The sequence below is a fragment of the Caretta caretta genome, chromosome 9, assembly GCF_965140235.1.
Source record: "Caretta caretta isolate rCarCar2 chromosome 9, rCarCar1.hap1, whole genome shotgun sequence".
Taxonomy (NCBI): Eukaryota; Metazoa; Chordata; order Testudines; family Cheloniidae; genus Caretta; species Caretta caretta.
In genome coordinates this window covers 91,965,161-91,988,035 of record NC_134214.1, presented here as the reverse complement: position 1 = coordinate 91,988,035, position 22,875 = coordinate 91,965,161, and the positions used below count along the sequence as shown (strand labels likewise).

Here is a 22,875-nt window from a genome sequence, read left to right as displayed (position 1 = left end):
GCATAGCCGTAGGGGGAAATCTGCTAACAACGCTGGATGCTGTGGGCTAATTAGACTTAAATACATACGGTCACAGGCTTTCCTTACTTTCACCTGTGTAACTCCTTTGACTGTAGCGAGGTTCCACAGCAGTGTGATCAGAATTTTGACATGGATGTGTTAATTGCAGGACAACATGCCAGAGTTTCCCACTATATATGGGAGTTGTATGGATTTTTTTTTTTTTTAAAGCCTAATATACTATACAGCTGTTGATGACCTGAAGGTGTGGTGTGCTTGGTGGGCATAAGGGAAGGGCTGGGTAAGCCAAAATTTGTTTGGCTTTCTGTTGTTGTTGATCTTTTCTTTATCTTTCTTTGTCTTCTCTCTTAGTGTTTTGTTAGTTGATGGATAAGAAAACAACTTTTAGGTGAAGACACAAACTATAAGAGATAGTGGGTTACTTTATTAAATACCTTCCATTGCAACAAGTAAATCTTTAATCAAAAAAAACCTGTATTGATTTCAGTGGGAGCTTTGACAGAGGATGGATTTGGGCCCACAGACAACAGTCATGGGTTTGGAGGAAAATTTGCCTTCAAGCTTGAAATGGGTTTGCAAACCTAGAAAGTAGGCTGGGAAGTTTGCAAAATCTTTAAGTACACCCACCTCTCAGGTTTTCTATGGCAAAGTTACACTCACATGTTAACACACCACATCGTACATAACTTTTTGCTTATTCAGGATTGATCAGGTTACTAGTCAAAGAACCTGGCTAAAGATTTTGGCATGCTAGCTCGCGAGCCCTCTTCTCGGTATGCTAAATGACCAAATTTCTAAATACCCTCTTTTCTTTAAGTACATCGGAAGTATTTGACAGCCATTCATGTTAAATACAACTGCATACAATGGCAATGTATCTAATGTTTTGTGTGAAGAGAAATAATGGAAATATGATTTCAAAAAATATGTCTGTATACGTTTAGGCCCCAACCCTGCATTCATTATGACCCGCCCTCTTCTTGACCATTCTGCTGATTTATCTTTTGCTCCAGTTATCGGGTGGTAGACCTGGATGCAGCACTCCTTCCTAGTCGGGTGCTGTTCCTATACACAGGCCTATCATGGAATTTACAAGACTTGGAAAACTATCAACAATTTTATGCAAATTCTGAAGAATTGTAGCCTGTGGTGAATGTGTGACACCCTTTAAAGAAAAGGAATAGAATTCTAATGGTTGACCACGACCCTAACCTGATCCCAGCTCTGCTTGTTTTCTCTGGATTACACATCATACTCTAATCTGGATTAAACCCCCACTCCAAATCTCTGCAGCTGGTGACTCCTATTCTCAGTACTTCCTTTTCTCCTTGCTCCCTTTCTCCTCTTCCTTCCCAGCTCTCCCCTACCCTGCAATGTGCTGTCAGTGTTTTAACAAGGGTCTCCTCCCCATATATCTTGTGATATAACCCCAGCACCAGGGGTGCATATAACAGCTTGGAGAAGAAATGAGAGTGATTTGATCTAACTACTTATTTTCCCATTTAGGCAAAAAATGCTGTCTCATACCCATGACCAAGTAGGGGGAAGCAGCACCACTGGGCAAAATATACTAAAGTTTATTGGTAGCATTTTATTATTTAATTAAGGATATTTTGTCCTATTTTCTATGCAGAACTCTAAGCCCCTCCCAATACTTAAAACACACAATTAAAAATCTACAGTTATCCAACTCATCAATTTTTTCCAGTTACAAAGTTTCTAATGAAGACTCCCACAATAACTTGAGCTACTGTACCCAAACGTATCATGAGGCCCCACCTAAATCATCGTACAGCCTCCAGTCCCCTCACCGACAGACATGCAATCGCCCTAAAATGCCTGCTAGGAAAAATAAGCCTTTCCATGTGCTCGGAAAGTTAACAAATCAAGGAAGGAACAGAATTCCAGAGTCAAGTCTCCTCACAAAGAACACCTGCTCTAGCTTGTAGGGCCTCCAGTGATCTTAGCTATGTCAGTATGGCCCAGCGAGAGAGGCAGTCCCTCAGGTAATGGTTTCCAAACCATTCAGGGATAAGACCAGATCCTAGAACTCCATCCAGAAACCTATCATGAGACAGTGCAGCACCCAAATGTATCCATGTTACAGGCTTCTTGTATGATACACTTTCTGCACTAGCTTGCACCTCCAAGTGATCCCAATATGCAATCTCCATGTGCTGTGCATTACAGCAGTCCAGTTTTGAAGTGACAAAGGTGTGGATGATGGTAGCCAGGTCTACACCAAAGGAAAAAGGCTACATTCTTCTGGCCAGATGTTCAAAGAGGGGGAAAAAGAACCTTTTTGGGTACAACTGTTTGATCATCTAATAACATCTGATCCTATACTCCAGGAATTGGAACCTGATCTGTGAATGGTAGGTGCACTGCCCCAAATAAAGGTGTGGTTATTTCCACTGCCACTTCTGATTGTTTCCCCTAATACTACTTCAGTCTTATCTGAATTAAGCCTGAGCCAACTCAGCACCATCCACACTCTGAATCTGGGTTATTGGTTCCTCTGCACCAGTCAGATCCAATGTGGTGGAGTATCCTCGGCATACTGAACATATTGCAGCCCATGTTTCCTTACTAATTCTCCTAACAGCCTGTTATCAATGCTGAATAGGAAAGGTGATTATGCCAAGTCATATAGGAGAGAGCTTTTGGGACAGAAGAATTGTCCCAAACCACCCTTTTGGATCTCCCAAGATGGCTCCCAATGAAACCATTCAAGAGCAATCCTGTCCATTCTTGTTAGTTACTGAAGAAGTCGCAACAAAACTTCATGGTTAGAGATATCAAAGACAGCTGAGGTTACATGCTGCAGCTAATCAGATCCACCTCAAGACTTCTGCCACCAGCACTCTCACCATTTCCCTGTATGCTTCATCCAGCACAAGTCATCTGTAAATCATGGTGAACTGTGGGAGCAAAACCAGCAAAGAGGGTATTTAGGAACCACTTATAACTATGATAATGGACTAATGATTTATGTAATCCTACCAAACACTTCCGCTGAAAGCCAGTGGAGACTGGCCATTCTTAGTAGCCAGTGCCTTTCTTCTGGAATTCTCTCAAACATGTCTCAACCTGGTTACCTTTAGCGGGATTGATCCATCAACCAATAAAATCAATGGGAAAGTTCCCCTGACCTCGCTGGGTGTGGGAGCCAACTCTTAGAACCCAATTGTCTTTGTCCAGGCTTTCCACTAATTGTGAAGTCTCCTGTAATTTATCCTACTGATTGGCTTCTCCCTCGCTATCCTTTAAGGCTGATAACTTGATGCCTCAGAACATGAGTATATGCTACATGTTTGGGAGAAGTGTTCATGGATGCTATGATGATTGATGACTGGCTATTTGTTGCCATATGTAATGTTTTTAAATGGACAGGGAGAGACTAGATGCCCTAGACCTTAGCATGGCTAGGGAGCACACCTCAGGTTCTGTCTACACCAGTGTTTCCCAGACGTGGGACACTGCTTGTTCAGGGAAAGCCCCTGGAGGGCCGGGCCGGTTTCTTTACCTGCCGCGTCTGCAGGTTCGGCTGATCGTGGCTCCCACTAGCCACGGTTCGCCGCTGCAGGCCAATGGGGGCTGCAGGAAGTGGCACAGTGGGAGCTGCAATCGGCTGAACCTGCGGACACGGCAGGTAAACAAACCGGCCCGGCCCGCCAGGAGCTTTCCCTGAACAAGCGGCGTCCCAAGTTTGGGAAACACTGATCTACACTACAAACTCCAGCAATCTTGTAACCAGGAGTTGTCAACTGTATTGTCATGGAGTCTTCAACACAGTTGTATTTATAGTATGGATTGTTTCATACAATAACTTGAAAAAACCTGATCTTATCCACATCTTTTTTTTAAATTAAAAAAGTCCCTTTATCATTTATTTTCATTGGGGAATTTAATTCTAGGTGAATGACATTGATCTATGATAGCTGACCTTTAGCTCAGTCTGCACAACTCCCATCGTGATCAATTACGGGTTAGGCAGGCCCTGACGTGATGAAAACTACTGCTTTGTGGATTACTTGTAGTCTACAATTTACAGTTAATTTATGGATTATTTTCAATTTGCTCATAGGGGCTGGACTACTGTACAGGTGTAGTTGTATCAGATGTCCAGTAGAGTTACATTAGGTTTGGATTGGTTCATTGTGTTTGCTTCTAATAAGAACCTTAATCTGTTAGTTTAAAAGTCTGGATAACCCTCCTATAAACACCTGAATTTCTGGGTGCTAACCTCTACAAAGCTTTTGAGATGGCCCCATTGTGGGTTGCTGGTTGTGTCCATTACAGTACATCCCTGTGGTGCAAAAGATGTACACACAGGTTATGCCACAGAGTACACAGGAGCCGTTGAGACAATTTACAGAGAGAAGAAATATACTATAGGGTACAGACAGAGGATACCAATGTATTTCCTTGCAATATGGAATGCTATGAACCTTGATCTGGTGTAGTAGCTGGATTATAATGACTATTATTAAAACTGAATATGGTCTGGATTAAATTAAAGTGCTTGGAAACCTTGATATTTTAGTTCTCTTTTAGACATGCATTAGGACTGGATCCTCACATAATATAAGTCTCTGGGAAATTGCAAAGGTTATTTCTGCTGGTCATATCCTCCTTTTTTTTTTTTAAAAGGGTCTACATATTATTTAAAGCAGTAAAAAATGGCATGGATTTTTTTAGATTATTTAATTTGTGTTACATGGTTCTTTTCTTCTCTATTTTGGTCATACACCAAACTGAGAGACAAGTTCTCTGCTAGTGTCAGTGGGCACAACTCTACTGACTTCAATGGAGTTTCATCCATTTCCACCAGCCTAGAATTTTGGTCCAGAATGTTTTAGATAATGTCCCATAAAAAGAAGGGATGGAATGTTGGAACCAGAAGCTTCCAATGACTGCTGGAAGTGGCAGGTGGAAGTGGATAGCGGGACATAAGAAATCTGAAAGAAATAGTCACAGCAGAACAACCTGCTTGAGGAAGAGGGAGGGGAGGACAGAGTAGGACAATGTATATGGATAAAGAACCATGCTGGGGGTGTGAAACTGAGCTAAATAAAGAGCAAAGGAAAAATCAGACACAACTAGAGAGAAAGTGGCAGAGAAAAACTGATGGTGAATTCAACCTATACCTATATATAAAGATAAGTGTCAGCTTCTGTTTATCTCTCTCCCTCCCCCCTGTTTATGCTGGAGGAAGGGTTTGAACTGCTGCCTAATCTGTCTATTGATTAAGTATTTATTTAAAATATATATTCCTTTCCACCCCCCAGTTAAATTCATTTGACAATAATTACTTCTGAGTGCCAATGGGGGTAATGCGGATGTGTTTATATATTGGGACCTGCAGTCACTGCTAAAACTATCAGAATAGGGGACTCAGGGTTATCTATTCAGCTGGACTAATATTTAATTGGTGCAATATTAAGTTTCCCATAGAGTTAAATTAGGATCATAGTAACCTCTGGCTCTCTGAACTTGCAGGGACAGGCATGCTCTTTAAATACCATTGCAAATTGCATTTTCTGTTTTCAGCATGTATTTAAGATAACTCTTTTGTTTTACAGGTTAAAGTGGAAATAGTCTCACTGGCTGAGATACTATAGTTTCTTGGGTTGGAATTCAGTCTCAAAACCACAGACACCAAATCAGTGTATGTGGAATTTCCACATATTGCAAGAAATTAAGGCCTGTATATAGATCTTTGGAATTCTGTTTTCTACACAATTTGAGCTTTCAATTTAAAAAAATAAGTTTTAAGGCACTGAAGTTGCAAAGAAAGCTTCAAAGTGTGACGTGATACTGGGTTACCCATAAAAACAACAAGGAGTCCAGTGGCACCTTAAAGACTAACAGATTTATTTGAGCACAAGCTTTTGTGGGTAAAAACCCCACTTCAGATGCTTCTTCAGTACTCAGTAGGTAACTCAGTATCACTTCTTTAGGTGAAGTGATACTGGGTTATCTATAATCAGCATTAAACAGCAGCAGCAAGAGATGTGTTAATTGTTTCAATTCATCTCACTAGCATGTTAACCCAGGAGTCCATTGACTTCCACCAGAGCCCAGTTCGGCCAGAGCTGAGTGCTTTTGAAAAATCCCACCCTAAACTGCCGTAACTGAATTTTTGAGTTAATGTGCTATTGAAATGAACAGGGTCAATGAACACTTCATTTGCTGCTATTGTTAAAGGCTGTTTCCAAGTACTTCTGCATCACTCTGCACTCTGAAGGAATCAAAAAAAGTTAACAGTTCAGGGTGGGAGTTTCAAAAGTCCTCAGGTTTGGCCTAATTCTGCTCCACAGGACCAGAGTTACACAAAGCTGCGTCTTTGAACCTCCTACTCTTAAATATGTTTTCACTGCACAGTTAAACTGAGTGTTAGCCCAAATCCCCCTTACCACCATCCTACCACCACAGGAAGTCCTTTTAATTGAGTTTGTAGGTGCTTTAACCCTGGGCTAGTTTACCTAACCAGGGCGGGTATAGGTTGGAGCCCAAGCTACACTTTCACTTGGGCTGGAATCTGCTCAATGTGAAGTAAGGATGCAGGCTAAATAACTTGAATGTTGATAGTCCCCTCAGGCCTTCCCACAATTCCCTCAAAGTCTCCTGAAGTTGACATAACTGGCTGGGAAAGAATCGTATAGCGTTTTACCACAAAGAACCATGGGATATATGCCCAGAGACTACATGCGCAAATGCAGAAACAGTGAGGATACAGAATAGTCTCACCTGGGTTAGCCTATCCCAGGTGCTGAGACCCATGTACCAGTCACCCTGGTTACCTGTGCAGTGAAGACATACCCTAAATGCCAACTCTTTTGTTGTCAATGCTAGTAGAGTCATGTCTGTTTTCCCAGGGCCTTTAGGACACACTTGCTTGCCTCTGATTCTTCCCTGGTGGTGACTTTCCTTGGCATGGGATGGGCTCTTTGGAGATCATCAGTGCTGCTCCTTGCTTGGCTATAGAGGTCATGTCAGAGACGTTAGTCGTGCCCTTCCGGCAAGGCCTCCTCATGCTGCCTCCATAGTGCTCCCAGCCTGTAATGGCCTTGGCAGTGAGAAAGGGAATAAAGCGCGGCATGAAAATTCAAAACACAAATCCCACAGCGTCATGTTGTCATCACCAAGACTGAATTCTTAAAATGTTTTGAGATACCAGTAACTATCCTTAACAATAGGTGAAAGTGTTGCTTATCGTGTTGTCAGCTAGAAAGGGATTCTGCTGTGGTAGTGTTGTTTGCCTTATATTGTGAGGTTTCTCCAAAATAATGGTCACTTGAGTAGCCTCATTAACATTTATGAATGGATCCCTTTCCCTTGACTTATGCCCTTTGGTTTTAAAATACAGAAACAGGGCAGGGGCCAATTAAAGCCAAAAATGAATGAGAAATCAAAGCAGAATTTTGGTCAAAATCTTGAATGGAACTTAGCAGCTTTGGGGAGAAATTCTGTGTAGGTTTTGCTAAAATTCTCTGATTTCTATTGTCCTTCCTTAAAACACCAGTTAAACTACAGTAGAACCTCAGAGTTACAACCACCTCAAAAAGAGAAGTTGTTCGTAACTCTGAACGAAACATTATGGTTATTCTTTCAAAAGATTAGGGCTGAACACTGACAGAATTGAAACTTTACTATGTAGAAGAAAAATGCTGCTTTTAACTATCTTAATTTAAATGAAACACAGGAATTTTCCTTATCTTGTCAAATCTTTGTTTATAAAAAAACTTTCCCTTTATTTTTTTGGTCGTTTACTTTTAACACAGTACTGTACTGTATTTCCTTTTTTTGTCTCTGCTGCTGCCTAATTGTGTACTTCCAGGTCCAAATGAGGGGTGTGGTTGACCGGTCAGTTCCTAACTCTGGTGTTCGTAACTCTGAGATTCTATAGTATCTTTAAAAGGGGATGTTGGGGAAAGAGTGGGGAAACAGGGCCATTCCTAAAGACCACCCATCTATCCCATCATTATTTTTATTTTGTTGCTCACAAAAAACCACTCTGAGTGTACTGTATGTAGTGGTTTCTGAGTCATACCACTCCAGCCTTAAAATAACAGATCTGTTTTCTCACCCAGCCAACCTGCGGTAGGCCACTAGTACCCAGTTTAACCATTTGGCAGATGCTCTGTAGGAAAATTCTCTTTCAGGTGATCCAAAAGGGAGGGACTTTTCCTGTATGAGTCACAGAGCTGTGTTAAGATTGCTCAGCTGGAAGGTGCTGTCTACAGGTTTCATAAACTACAACATGCTCCACTAATAAAAGCTAAATCCCAGAATATTTTATACAGACCAAACTGCAGAAGCAGGTCTAGTTCTTGGATTCTTTGTATTTTTTGTTTTTGTTGCAGTTTATATGAATAATTTAGATGAAACTCAGTTTTTTCTTGTTTAGTTCTTTTCTCTATTATTTATAACAAATGCCATCAGAGTTGATTCCAGACCCCCAGTTCTGTTACTAAAAAGAAAAGGAGTACTTGTGGCACCTTAGAGACTAACAAATTTATTTGAGCATAAGATTTCGGCATCCGATGAAGTGAGCTGTAGCTCACGAAAGCTTATGCTCAAATAAATTTGTTAGCCTCTAAGGTGCCACAAGTACTCCTTTTCTTTTTGCGAATACGGACTACACCAGCTGCTACTCTGAGTTCTGTTACTGTTTACAGTGGGTAGTAACTAATTATTCTGCAAATACTCATTGAAATCACAATCAGGCCTTTACTGGTTTGGGGCAGAAATTACCAATAAATGGCTATTAAAGGCCAGTTGTTTCCATCCTGTCCCCTGAAATGCTTTTTCTGCTCTCTTCTCTCCCTTATCATATTCTTTTATTTCTGTCAGCTCCTACCTCTGGTTCCTATTTCCTCTTCTCTTCGTTTCTCTCATCTTCTTTTTTGAATCTTTCTCCTCCTTTGAATTCTTTCTTTCTGCATTTAGGATCCCCCGCCTTCTGCTTTTCTCTCCGGTCCAATCTCATTTTCAACTGTATGCTCCGTGTATAAAATGTATATCGTGTCAAAATAAAGAATGAGCTCCTCCCAGCTGTTAAACCCACCAGTTGCTGGATTTCACTCATCCCAGTGGCGGGTAAAGATCTCACTACAACTGAAAGCCCCGTTTCCTTTCGCACGGAATGTTGCCACTGCAAACTCTTGTCTTTCCAGGCCTGGCTTTTGCTCCGCTCCGCATCGATTCCCCCAGAACGCAGCAATCTCAGACTTTGAGCAGGGAGGGGAAGCGGACTCATTCAAGGCAAGTCTTCTGTGCAGAGAATGCCCCGAAAGCGCGGTTGGCAGGACGTGGGATTTGGAGTCATTTTTCCTGAGCACACAACGTGAGTATTATTTATTTGAAACCACGCTGGGTTTCCCCGTAGTTAACAGGGGAGCGGATTCCCCCGCCCCAGGCCCGCCAGCTCCGGTTTTTACGCTGCCTGGCACTGCCCTGACCCTGCGGCTGGAGTTTGACACATGCACCGAAGGCAGCCGGTCGCAGGCTTTAGACAGCCCCTGGACTTGCGGGCAGATGCCGGCTAAGCGGAGCGGGGCTGGGCGCACAGGAGCGCGGAGCAGAGCCCATGGTCCCGCAGATATGGCCGATGCAGAAGTGTGGGCGCTGGGGCAGCGGGCGCCGGCAGGCGGGAGGCCGGGCTGGCCCGGGCAGCAGCCCCAGCCCACGCTGTAAACTTTTCCCCAGCTACCCAGCGCCCGGCTCCTCTTCCCCAGGCGGGTGTTCTTTTGAATGAATGACCCGGGCCGGCGCCGGCCAATCGGTGCCCGGCCTCGATACATATTCATGAGCTGGCCTGCCAATGGCGGGGCGAGGAGGTTGTTTTAAACGGCGGAGCCCGGCAGCCAATCAGGCCGCTCTCGGAGGCAGCCAACGCGAGGCTGAGCCCGAGCAGTGCTGAGCCCAGCGTCGTGCCCTGCGCTCCAGCTACTGCCCAGACTAGCGAACAATACAGGTACGTTCGGCTCCGCCGCCGCTCCGCCGGGCAACTTTTCGGGGGGCGGCTGCCCTCGCCCCTCCCCCCCGCGCCCGATCCCCCTTTTCTCTTCCTCCTCCGCTGCCTTTTCTCTCTCCCTTCCCTCTCCGCGGGCTTTCCCCACTCCCCTGCTTTATTAAAAAACTTTTCCCCCTTCCCCCGTCTCTCCGCTCCCACGGCAAGAAATGCTCCTGGGTGCAGCTCCAGCTGTGCAGGGGAAGTACCGGGGAGAGGGGCGCAGCACCCTCCCGCCGCCCCCAAATCCCTCCTTCTCTCCCGGATCCCCCCCTCCCGCGGGGCGCCCGCACTCCGCGGAGTATCCCGCTCGGCGGGCGAAGTGTGGAGCGTTTCCCCCGGGTCGCGCTGCCCGGAGCGATGGGGCTGGTGCGGTGACTGCACCGGGGCGAACTCTGGGCTCGCCCGCCCGCCCGCCCCGGCAGGGATTTTTTTCCCCCTCCCCTCCTCTTTCCCCTAAAGTGACCGGGGTGGGAAATGCGCGGCGCGTCTCTGCCGCTGGCCCGGGTGGCTGGCGGCGATGGAAGTTGCCGGCCGTGCGCAGTGCTGTGCCCGCTGTCTGCTCTGCATTAATATGGCTGTCGCTGTAGCATCTGACAGGGATAAACCCTGCGCGCTGCGCCCGTGCGCCGCGGCGAAGCCGTTTTTTACTCGCGATCCCGCTAGCCCAGCTCCCCCGATTCATTCGCTTCCCTTCCCGCTCCTCTTCCCCTGCCCAGGGAGGTGGGTTTGGTGCCCCGGTGCCCTGGCTGAAGCCCCAAGCCGCCTCTTCCTCGCGCCGCTTTCCCTCTGCTGTGGGCATTAATATGGCTGGCGCTTGAGAGCTCCGGCTAAGGAAGAAAGACGTGTAAGCAGCACCGCGATCGGGAGGGGGGCTCTAGGTGGGGGAAATCTCCGCTCAGGAGCCCCGCAGAGCGCCCAGACCTTTCGCTTTCGCCCCGGTTCCTTTCCCCCTATCGCCCCTTGTGCTTGGCGGGGTGGCTGGGGGTCGGTTGGGGGCTTTTTGCACTTTTCCCCCTCGGCGCGGCTGAGCGCAGCCTGGGCTGTAATGGCTGCACGGGAGTCTTTGTTATACAGAGTATTGCGCTAGGCAGGGACATGGGAGGAGGGGGGGGGGTGGCGCTTTAACTCCCTCTCCTGCCCTTGCCCCAGCCCCCACGGCCCCCAGGCCCCCCTGGCAGGACCGAGCGGAGGTTTTTCTAGGGAGAGGGGTCGTTGGGGGGGCGCTGGGGGCCCGGGAGCCCCCGCGGAGAGGCGTTAGTTGGGCAGAGGGGGGTGTGCGGCTTTGTTAGGCATAGCAGCCTCACTGCCTTAGAGAAGCCATTTTAGCGAATGGAGCCGGCTATGGGCGAGGAGAACAGCAACCACTTCTCTATATCCCTGCCTAGCACCAAGGCTATAGATACTCCTATGGCACGGGCGAGAGCCCCACACTCTGCCCCAGCCCTGCCAGGCTGTGCCCCCCGCCCGGGGCCACCCCCCAGGCCAGCACAGGGGCTCATTTCAGGGGCACTTTCTTTCATGAAGAAGCATTTCACAAAATGGAAGATGAATTATTGGTGTCTTGGTGACCTGTCTTTTTTTTTTTTTTTTTTTTTTTCCCCTCTTTCCCTCCTTCCACTGGAGTCTCAGGCAAAGGAGCGCGCTGCTGAGCTGGGCACATCCAGGCTGCACTGGCCCCATTCGCAGCAGCCGCAAATGCCCCTTGCCCTGGGCAATATGCAGAAAGGGGGTTCTCCCTCAATTTTTGCTCTGACCTTGGCAAAGGGGGGGTGGAAGATGGCGGGAAGCAAAGGAGGGGGAGTAAAAACAGAAAACACCCCTGCCTTTTAATCTGAAACTTTGCAAACAGATTTGCAGCCTCTTAATATGTGACCCAAACGGGAATTTCTCTCTCCTCTTCCCCCCCCCCACACTTTTTTTTTAAAGTGTTTGGAGGGGATGAAAATGTCTGTCTGTAGCAACTTACAGAATGGGGGGGTGGGAATGATTCTGGAAATTCACTTTTATTGCACATGTGGGATTAGGATACACAATTAAATATTAATATTAGTCCAATAAAAATTAAAATTTCAAACTCTTAAAAGGCTGCAAATGAAAAATATTACTGCAGGAGGCTGGGGAAATAATTTTTTTTATTATTATAGTTTTTTTTTTTTAAGAACACCACCCAAAAGTTCGTGTTGGTAACTTGTTAATCGCATCCTTGCACTGACCATGTCACTTGGTGGAGAAAAAGCAAATCCTTCTAGTCTTGCTGAGGTTGGCAGGTGATATTATGTTTAAAACTGGCCCTTATTTGCACACCTTTGTAACCAAAACTGTTGTATTTATACAAGGGGAAAATCAGTGGAACCTTTCCTGTTGAGTGACAGCTACTTACATGTGAACTCTAGCTCTCCTAAAGTAACTTTCTGACATACTACTTAAATCTGTGACCCAGCTCTTGAGGCAGCACCACATAGTTCTGTCCATATTCAACCTGAGTGGTTACTTAATACAACAGTTTATATTTGTGATTTATCTTTTTCTCCTCCTTAGAGTCAAGATGGCTAAAGGTGACCCGAAGAAGCCTAAGGGCAAGATGTCTGCTTATGCCTTCTTTGTGCAGACATGCCGTGAAGAACATAAGAAGAAGAACCCAGAGGTTCCAGTCAACTTTGCAGAGTTTTCCAAGAAGTGCTCAGAAAGGTGGAAGGTATTTTAATTCATTACTTTCTTGAAGTGACAGCTGTCTTTCTAGAATGTAACTTCTTGTGACACTTGTTTAAATCAGGGATTAACTTTCTTTTCAACCCACATCCCAGTCTTAATTTTTGTCTCCGATTTCTAGGGATCGGGAAAGTTCAGACTGCATTGGAAACTTAGGTTCTCTCTCCACCATACATTCTTTCTTTCTTTTCCTGCACACCTCTACCAAGAGGCCACCTCCTGCTATTTTAATAGGCTAACTGTAGAAGGAGGAGGCTTTAGGCCAATTCAGTTATTGGCCTTTGCTGAGACTGCCGCTTGTGACAGTGAGCTTTGATGTGAACCCTTGTCTTCCAAGGTGAAGGACAAGTGAAGACACCATAAGCACGCACCTCCAACTTGAAAAGGGAAACTCACTAACTTGAGTGCTCATCTGCTGTGTATCTTCTTTCAGACCATGTCAGGCAAAGAGAAGTCCAAATTTGATGAAATGGCAAAAGCCGACAAGGTACGATATGACAGGGAAATGAAGGATTATGGACCAGCTAAGGGTGGCAAGAAGAAGAAGGATCCTAATGCCCCAAAACGGCCACCGTAAGTAACTTTCTCTCAGTACTGTTACATATGAATAGCTCAACTCAAAGTTAGCTGTTGCAGCTTTCTCTAGATGAAAATTTAACACACAATCATTATGAGAATCGTGATAACATGGAATAGGTTTATTAGTAGCCATTTATAAGCTCTGACAGCTGAAATCCTCAACTTGCGGAGCACTAAACGTGACTAAAATATCTGGACAGTTGCAAAACTCATGTCTTCTGTCAACTAAATCTGAAGTAATAGAAAGGAAGTGACAAATTGGCACCTAAAACACTCTGCCTCAAATAATGCAAATGGAAAAATGTGTGCAAGATTTTAAACACTTTTTTCACTAATTTATTATATAATGTCTCATTAGTTTTAAACAAATCTTCCCCTTACTCAGAAACACTAGCTGTTGATAGTCTCCAGTCCTGTGAATCATTTGGGTGGATTGATGGCTGAAAGAACTGGAAGTCTTGCCTACTTCTAATCTTCAGTTTCAGATTCTGAGATGCTCATTTTAATATGAAACTTTTCTCCAAGGTCTGGCTTCTTCCTGTTCTGTTCAGAATTCCGTCCCAAGATCAAATCCACAAATCCTGGCATATCTATTGGGGATGTAGCAAAGAAACTTGGTGAAATGTGGAACAACCTCAGTGATGGTGAAAAGCAGCCTTACAATAATAAGGCAGCTAAACTGAAGGAGAAATATGAAAAGGTAAGGCTAGGTTGTAGCTTGAGTGTCTTAGTAACATTAGAGCTGATGTGGGCATAAACAATTTGTTTTAATGAAGAGATCCATATTACACAGGGGGCATGTTTATAAGGCTTCTGTAACATCTAGAGACTGGTTAGCAATGAGATGTATGCTGGATACATGTATAGTACACTTAAACTTCCATATAATGACTGAACTTACCCTTTGGGAAACTTCAGGCAAGTCTCTTGCTCCCTGGGATACACGGATAGCAGTCCCTGTTGCCTCCCCTTCTGAAGTGTAGTTTTGGCTTTGCTGAAGAAATCACTTTTTTTTTTTTTTGTAATAGCACTATAAAATTACATGAACATCTGTAACATGTGAATGACTTTTAAAAGAAATTCTAAATTATGAACCCAGGATGCAAACCTAATGCTTAGACTACTCAGGTACACTTTGGTATCCACAAGCCCATAGACTGTCGCTCCAGCAGCCTTTCCCTTGGGGAGAAGGCTGCTGAAAGCTAGTATCTCTACATTTCTACTATTGCATAGATCACTTGTACATTTATTGCTTAGAGCAAATTAAGACATCCTCTTGACGTTGCAGGATGTTGCAGACTACAAGTCTAAAGGAAAGTTTGATGGTGCAAAGGGTGCAGCAGCCAAAGCTGCTCGGAAAAAGGTAGAGGAAGAAGACGAAGAGGATGAGGATGATGAAGAAGAGGATGAAGAAGATGAGGATGATGAATAAAACTGTACAATATTTGTCTGATGTGAATACCATAGAGTAGGGGAAACACCATAAATGAAGCACCTCTTATTTGAGATGGTGCTGTTGCCCTCATTAGGCTTAATTACAAAATTTGGATTCTGATCACCTTGTAGTTTCTAAAAGTGCTCTAGAAATTGTAACTGGTTTACATGAAGTGGCCATGGGTGTAGTGAGCACCCTGAAACTGTATCAAAGTTGTACATATTTCCAAACATTTTTAAAATGAAAAGGCGCTCTAGTGTTCTCCTCACTCTGTGCACTTTGCTGTTGGTGTAACAAAGCATTTAAAAATGTTTCAAGCATTTTTTTAATTTGTAAGGTGGTGTTACTATATGGTTATTGGCTAGCAAATCCTGGGTTATAAACTGTACATATCTATAGTTTGTAAAAACTAGACAAATTCTTGTGGTACATGCTTAGAGTTGTGATGCCTTGAGGGAAAGGTGATTACTTTGGAAGGCTGTACCTTCCATAGGGTGCCATGGCCCAAAGCATGCACTGTGAGGGTAGATCTATTTACACTACAGTGGGCGTCCATTTAGCTTAAAGTTGTCTTTCTGTATATAGTGAAATTAGCATTCTGCTGCCATTCTTAGTTGTGGAAGGGGGTTCAGCTGGCATGAGAAGTGTATGGGTTTTTTTTAGTTAAGTGCGGTAGTTTTTTAAACTGAAACTGTAGACCTCTCTTCATTGTCAATGGAGTGAAGAGCAAGTGCAGCAACTGAAGTTCAAAAACACTCTGTACTTAAACAAATTTGCATCGTTATGTTGGTTTTTTTTGTATGTTTAGAATGCTGAAATGTTTTTTGAAGCAAAATAAACAGTATTACGTTTTTAAAACTGTTCTTGACAACATTCTAAATTTCTGGTTGAAGAGTACCTTAACAGCAAAAAGTTCATTTTGAAGTTTGTGGCATCCCTCAGGGTGGGTAACTTAGGAAACATTCTGTCTCAAGGATAAAAATGGTGGCTAGCTAAAACTGGCTGAATTGAAAGAGATGGCTACTCAAGCTAATATGCAATCTTACCTGTTTATGGCTGAGTGGCATAAGATGCTATGCAAGTTTGAATTTTATTACTTGAACATGGGAGCCTAAATGAACATTCATGACTAATTGTGTGTGTGTGTGTATATAGCAGCATTCAGAGATGCAGAAAGGTAGGTGGCTAGGAATGAGGCTGATTCCATTGAACAATTATAAAAGCATACGTTAAATTGGATTTTTTTTTCCAGTTGTGTTGGGTACATTTATAGCCCAAATGCATTGCTGTACATATTAAAATGTGCCTTTTTTGTCCTGTGTTAAACTGTTTCAGACTTGTGGTTTTTTCTAGCATTCTGCTTGTTGGCAGAAGAAATACTAGACACTCGCCTAACTTCTCTGCTGACCTAGAAGTGGTGGCACAGGCACCCAATACACTTGCCTTTCTTTAACTAAATATGTGAATTGGATCCGGGGAGGTGGGTTGAGGTTCTGTAATTACCCCTCTGTGAATACCTAGACCCATTGTGTCCACTGACACACGACTCTCTGAACCATTCCACACTGGGGATATTTTAATATCCTTCATAAAAGAGAAAAGTAACTACTTAATCGAGCTAGGGGTACTATTCTGAGCACCAAAAATGTGTAATTTTTTGAAAGAATAAAACTAGCATCCCCTCACTACCTGCTATCTGTGTTCCTTCTTTGCTCTGTCCACAGAGGAGAGCAGAGTGTACCTCACAGCTATAGAGGTGGAATTTTTGCATTAATTGTGGTGAAACTTCTAAATCACCATAGGTGGCAAGTGTACAAGAGTACAATGAGTTATGATAAACTACCTAGCTACAGGCTGTTTGCATTGTGTGTGTGTGCAAACTAAATTACAGATCTACAGTTGTTGACAGTTTATAATGCTTATGATGTGACTAAAATATCACTCAGGATGACTGATAAAATGCTGTGTTAATTGAAATAGTTCTATAAAGCATTTCCTAGACACTGCAAGTGGTTGAATCTCAAACATTTACCACTTTTAAATAATCCCAATTAATTGGATCATTCATCTCTTGTAGTGATGAATTGTGACTAAGACCTGGTCTATGCTAAACAGGTTGAAACAACAACATTGCTTGGGCGTGTGGATTTCCCCTCACACACACTGTTGAGCAATGTAGCTAGTTCAACCTGACCCCTACTGTAGACAGTGCTAGCCTGATGGAGGAATTCTGTTGAGGTAGCTACAAGCTCTTGCCAAGGGGGAATTCCCTACCTGTGACAGGAGAAGCCTCCTAGCGGCAGAGGGAACATCTATGCTGAAGAACTGCACCTGTGCCACTAGCATTTTCAGTGTAGACAAATACTTAGTGCTTGCATTTAATGCAGAGGAAGAAGTGTTAAAGTGGTTTCTCTTTCATGGAAGCAAGTTAGAACTAAAAGTTCCAATAGGTGTGCATCACCAAAAAAGTAGGTACACTTCCCCTACACCCTCTCCTATTCCAAGAGCCTTCTGCTGGAAGGAAATTATAGTTCCTGGAAATGCATGACTGACAATACACACACACTGGGCTGGTGGGTACCCTTCAGGAGCTGGAATACTACCTTCGCTGTTCAATTGGTATAACTAAGTGCAGCAATGTATCCGTAACTCCATGTGGAAGTTGGTGCCTATTAATTCAATGTAAATCAAATAGCTCAAAGTCATCTGAGCAAACACAATAGCTGACTGCTGATACTACCAAGAAGTGCACAGTTAACACCTGGTTTTAGCTACACTCAGTCTTCTGAGTTGCCACAGTTGGTCACAATCTTGCAGTATGCATTACTAGCTATTCCAAACCATAATACCATCCTGAAAAGTCCTAGGATATATCATGCTTTGGGATGATACAAAACTGAATTGCTTTTGTAAGGGTCTTGCAATAGATAGACTTCCATGCTTCAGGTGTGTTTTGACAGTAGTAGTAATGATACGTCTCACAGTTTGTTTCTGTACTGATAAATAGCATGGGGGGAATGAACATAACATTTTTCCCCGTGGCTTTTGTTACATTTAGGTGCTATCACCTTGAATTTTTGAAAGTGCATCACTTCAGGAAGCTCTAATGGCTGTTAAAGCACACTTTTAAATAGTATGTTCTAAACTTTCTGAAATGCTTGTTTTTTTAAAAAAAAAGTAAAACAGGTGCTTTTGCTTTTCCGGTTACTAGGGTGGCTTTTCATTCAAACTTGAAGCTGTTTAAATTGACTTGAAAACCAGACTGAACACGGTCAGGGGAGAGAGATGGGACATTTTCCATTAACTTCTCTGTTACAGTACTTGAGTGTTAGAAGTAGATAATAGTAACTATAAAATAGACAGAAAATTGTGTCTTTCAAGTTGTTGTCCCTCTAATCTGCCCTGGGGTTAGAGCCTTAAATCAAGGTCAAATGTACCGGCGGGGGGGGGGGGGGGGGATAACTTTCTAAATCAAATGGAATTAAATTCTGACCTCCAGTTCCATCCATGCCACCTCACTGTAGAGGGACAGACTTAGGAGCACAATGTTTAACAAGAGAGGGGAATAGTTTATCTAGTAGTACACAATGGAAGATGGTTGCCAGACATACCAGGTCCCTTCATCAGAGGACCTGCAATCTAAAGGCACAGATGGAGATATGTTACAGACAAGTGTGTTCAGAGTGGGGTGTGACCACTGAAATTTGAATGCTTTGGGCAAAAAGTACAGAGGAGTTGCTTGACAGGGAGGACTGTGCATGTTAGTGTCCTGTGCTGCTATTTAATGGTGGTCTAAGAACATTTGCTTTTTGTATTTGGATTTTAGGACAGCTGTCTTTAGGGCCTGAATCTACCTTTTTAGCAAAATGTACATCCTCCTTCAAAAACTACACATTAATGGCAAGGTTGTACTATGAACTAACCAAACAAGCTCCACCGATGTGGAAGAATCATGCAAATATAGCCCTGGTTTTCAAAATACTGAGCACCCACTACCCCATTTAATTATACTGGGAATGGCCTGTACACAGCACCTCTGAAAATCATACCCAGATCTGTATTAGAAGGGCCCAATGAGGCATGTTAAGCTGATGTCCCAATGTACTTGAATACAGAAAGGTTTACTTAAGTTTTTTGATGGAAAACCTAATGACTATTTTTCTATGAACTGAGAATTAAAAAAAAAAAAATTAAAAAAACAGTAGTGTGTTATAGCCTATTGATTAGCCCATGTGATTCTTTGAAGTGCCAGTCTCCACAAAAAGCTGTATCGGGGCTGCGGGGGGGGGAAGGTCTCGCTGTTGTATTTGTATCAATGCATCTATGGGGCTGCTACTTTCATTAATTACCTAAAATACAGTGACTTAACAATTGTAGCCCAAATACATATTGAATCAATTAAGAGCAAACAATGTAGACCCTAATACAGCTCCATGGTAAAGTGGGACCCTGGGAATCTGATCGCAGATGTCAGCATATTTAAAATGTGTTTTCTGTAACTGCTACATTTGAACAGTTAATTTCTTGGTAGTATTTAAAACAAAATCTAAAATTATAAATGGGCACCAGTTTGGATTAAGCACTTCCTGGGGCAAGTTCCGTCTCTTATCACAGGAGGATTTTTTGGCTATAGGAACACCCTTGGGATTCTGGGGCATGGTAGGTCAGCCTTTCTTGTCTATTGACGCAGGATCATGGTGAAGCTCGGCTGCTGGTGTTTCACTTCTGTCAAGCCCCCTTTTAATGACCTTCTGATCCTTTAATTAATCAGAGGGTATGTCTGCACCGGAGCTGGAAGGTGGAAATTCCAACTTGTGGAGACATCCCACAGTAGTTCTGATTGAGCTAGCATGCTAAACATAGAAGTGTGTCCTTAGGAGCAGGAGGCGCTCGGCGCTCGAGTGCATACCTGGATGGGATCCAGTGTAGACATAGTGACAGAGACCAAACCCACCTCCCGGAGGAAGTACTTGAACGGACACTAGTAATTAGCAAGTCACTTGTTTGTCTTTTTATTAGAGCAGCACATCAAACTGTAAATTGCAACTGAACTGTAAAATCTGTTCCAGGGACCTGGTTCCAATACAGTTATTCCTTGAACATACTCCAACATGCAGTGCAAAGGGGACCAAGTCATGAACATCCTCACCTGAAGTTTTTAGGACCTATGAAGTACCCTTGCCCCTGTTTTCCAGAGTTAGTTTGTAATTTGGCATTCTGCATGCTAATGTGTGAGGATTTAGCAGAAGGTTCAAAGTGCTTTGCAAACATCTATTCCTCGTAATGTATGTAATACACTGGTGCTAGCCTCAGAGCAGGCTTCCTGGTCCTACTAATTCTGACACTGTTGTCCTTCTATAAGAACTTTTTTCCAGCATGCCTTTCAGTGGCTGGCCTTTTACGTTTGACAGAGCTAAGTAGCTACTCTAGAGGGGCCATTTTGCAACTACCTGGTGCTTGCTGCATCTCCTAGTCTTCCAGCTAGTAAGTATTCTTCCCTCTGGTTTTCCCTCTCTTATCCCTGAGGAGAATGGCATATCCTGACCAGCCCTACAAGGTAGCTGAGTAAGGCTTATTCTCTTTATTAGATGGGCTGCTGAGGCAGAGAGGATAAGTGACTTGACCAAGGCCACAGAGTGCATTGGTTGGGGCAGGATAAGAACTCAGGAGATGGAGAATCGCAGTCCTACAGCAAAAAGTTTAGCTCCTTAGAGGCTACGGCACAGTACATGGGAGCAATTAAAGCAAATCCCCATCCTGTCTGCACTGCAAGGTGGAACTGTTTTAACCACATTGTGGGGACTGCCCTCTTGTAATTGTGTCCCCTGACCTGGGTGATTTCATGTGATTGACCAAATCGAACACTAATAGCCAGGACAATAGTAATTAAGCCTTGTGATGGGACTGGGAAATTTTAACACAGGCACTGACATTTGAGATATTAAACAGTGTGCAGTTGCATTGCTTTGAACTAGCACCTCATTCTTTGTTGTGTATAAAGGTTTTCTGACCATATTTTAGGCTCAGTATTCACTTCTGAATTCTGGTGTGAATCTTCTATGGATTTGGAAGCACTGTCATGATAGTGCTGTATGCCTACACAAACCTGCATTGACTGAAGAATTTTTTAGATCCTGTATAACGAGGTACATGATGTAGAAAATTCAGGGTCCCCCCCCCACCCTCCAACAAAACACTCTCAAACAGTTCATGGGGGGAGCCCAAATATATTGTTGGTGTAAGTTGAAATTAGATCATAGTAAGCCCACTTCTATTTTTGATCAAATTTGGTTTGGCTTTCAGGTTTTAAGAGTGTGTTATTTATAAATACTTTTGACTTTTTACTTGCAAAATGTAATATTTACTTCCTGTTAATTTAGAAAATTAACAAAAATGAAAGGCTGAAATGTTATAAAGTACTTTGGGATCATTTGTGATGAAAGGCAATTGACAAAAGGAAAGATATTTGATTGCTTTTGCCTGCCTACCATACATTTCTTGAGGATGATTCATGAAAGACTGAGTGCCTTGCAAAAGAGAGAGAAAAATTATTTGCATCCTTTTTTGATTTGTGACCTATAAAGGAAGCCAGAAAGGTTTAAAGGAGAAGGGTACATAGGGTGCATTTTATTTCCTTTTTAGCTTAGGAATAGAGTTCTGTCCTCCTGCTTGTTTTGTTACAGGTGTTGGTGACTGGTAGAAGCTCTCTCAGCTTTTGGTCAAAGTGTGTTTAAATTTTCCACAAAGAGCTTTTTCTTTCAAAGGCTTGTCAGAAATTTGTGTAAAATATATATTAAACCCCCACAAAACAGCATTAAGCAGTTAAACTAAATATCCCTTGTTCCTCACTATTACTTAGGTGTTTTGCTCCGTTGCAACACCACAATCTAGAAAACTCCCTGGTAGTCCATAGTCTTCCAGCAAAAGAAGATAGACCAGACCTAATATTTCTAATCTAAAAAGCCTTAGAGGTGATCTGCAGAAATGCTTGGCTCGACCTTGCTTCTTTAGAATTTGTGAAGGTCTGATTTTTTTTAAATGTATACATTTAATTTTGTATTTAAACAAAAAGTTGTGGGCGGGTTTTTTTACTGAAAAAATGCAGCCTTCTCTACCCTGCACGAATTTATGGTGACTAGAGAACCGATGCAACTACACCAATATAAGAATTAAGAGACTGAACAGGGTATCTCAGAGAAAGAGGTTTTGATTTATTCCTGGCAGAGTAGAGAATAAAACCCAGATCTGCAGTTTCCCAATCAAGTGGTCAATGCCCTGTTAAAAGCTCTGGGTTTTGTTAACACCTCTCCAACTACGCTCCCTAATGAATACACACCACTTTCGATTTAAGTGTGAGTGCTCACCTGAGATCACCATGAAGTTCTCCAGAAAAGCCAGGGAAGATCAAACTTGACATTCCTAATATATTGAAGGTGGTAAAACAAGCAGGTTAAAAAAAAACCAAACCCTTAAACAACCACCGTTCAGTCTTCTATATGCCCTAAAGAAACAAACAAGGGCATAAACCAACTCCCCCTACTTTGTAGGTCACTTTTAAATGCAGTTCCCCAAACTTTCTCTTCCTTTCCTCCTCTCTATCTCCCACTCCATTCTTTTTCTCTCCAATCTTTAGTTCTTTGCAAGACCTTGTTAAGGGGCACTAATGACCCTCTCCAAAACTACCAGGGAACAGGTGGGGGGGAGGGGGAAGGAGGTGGAGCATGGAGATGAGATACAATTAGTACTGCTGCCAGTTTTACATTGCATGGCACTGTGCTGGCTGTAGAAACCCAGTACGATACAGATCCTGGCTATAGGTGAGCAAAGCTTATCAGAAACCACTAACTTGCGCTCTTCCAAATTTTGGGGAAAGTCTGTAACTTTTTGTAGCAGCTTTCTCTTGGTTAGAAGCATTGGGCAGATCCTCAGCTGGTGTAAATTGCTGGGCTATGACAAATCGACACCAGCTGAGAATCTGCCCCGGTGTAAGAAGTCCTAACAAAGAGGAAATTATTTTTTATTATGGGTTTAGAGCAGTAATTTTCAACCTGTGATCTGTAGACCCCTGTGGGTCCGCATGCTATGTCTAAGATTTCCAAAGGGGTCCACA

General features: G+C 43.3%; 1 protein-coding gene and 1 long non-coding RNA gene across 4 annotated transcripts; one reads left to right on the top strand and one right to left on the bottom strand.

The window, feature by feature from the left end:
- Nucleotides 1–423: 423 nt before the first annotated feature.
- Nucleotides 424–9,763, bottom strand: LOC142073242 (uncharacterized). 3 transcript variants are annotated; one of them, XR_012670019.1, is made up of 3 exons: nt 8,888–9,763; nt 6,847–7,093; nt 424–2,942 (listed from the first exon to the last, which is right to left on the bottom strand). It is a non-coding gene; the product is annotated as an uncharacterized LOC142073242 (long non-coding RNA). The 3 variants fall into 3 exon arrangements; XR_012670020.1 differs by having other exon boundaries at nt 6,927–7,093; XR_012670018.1 differs by lacking the exon at nt 424–2,942 and having other exon boundaries at nt 5,878–7,093.
- Nucleotides 9,764–9,871: 108 nt separating this feature from the next.
- On the top strand, nt 9,872–16,091 carry HMGB3 (high mobility group box 3). Its single transcript, XM_048864298.2, has 5 exons — nt 9,872–10,003; nt 12,581–12,737; nt 13,185–13,324; nt 13,856–14,030; nt 14,619–16,091. Exons 2-5 carry the CDS (start codon nt 12,588–12,590, stop codon nt 14,760–14,762), a joined length of 609 nt encoding a protein of 202 aa, XP_048720255.1. The 5' UTR covers nt 9,872–10,003; nt 12,581–12,587; the 3' UTR covers nt 14,763–16,091.
- The last annotated feature ends 6,784 nt before the right edge of the window (nt 16,092–22,875 follow it).

What these genes read in the sequence shown, in the direction of transcription:
- HMGB3 (XM_048864298.2), top strand. Translation starts at nt 12,588, where the DNA reads ATGGCTAAAGGTGACCCGAAGAAGCCTAAGGGCAAGATGTCTGCTTAT. An exon ending in AATGCCCCAAAACGGCCACC is followed by an intron (nt 13,325 to 13,855) that starts GTAAGTAACTTT and finishes CTTTTCTCCAAG; the next exon opens with GTCTGGCTTCTTCCTGTTCT. An exon ending in TGAAGGAGAAATATGAAAAG is followed by an intron (nt 14,031 to 14,618) that starts GTAAGGCTAGGT and finishes TTGACGTTGCAG; the next exon opens with GATGTTGCAGACTACAAGTC.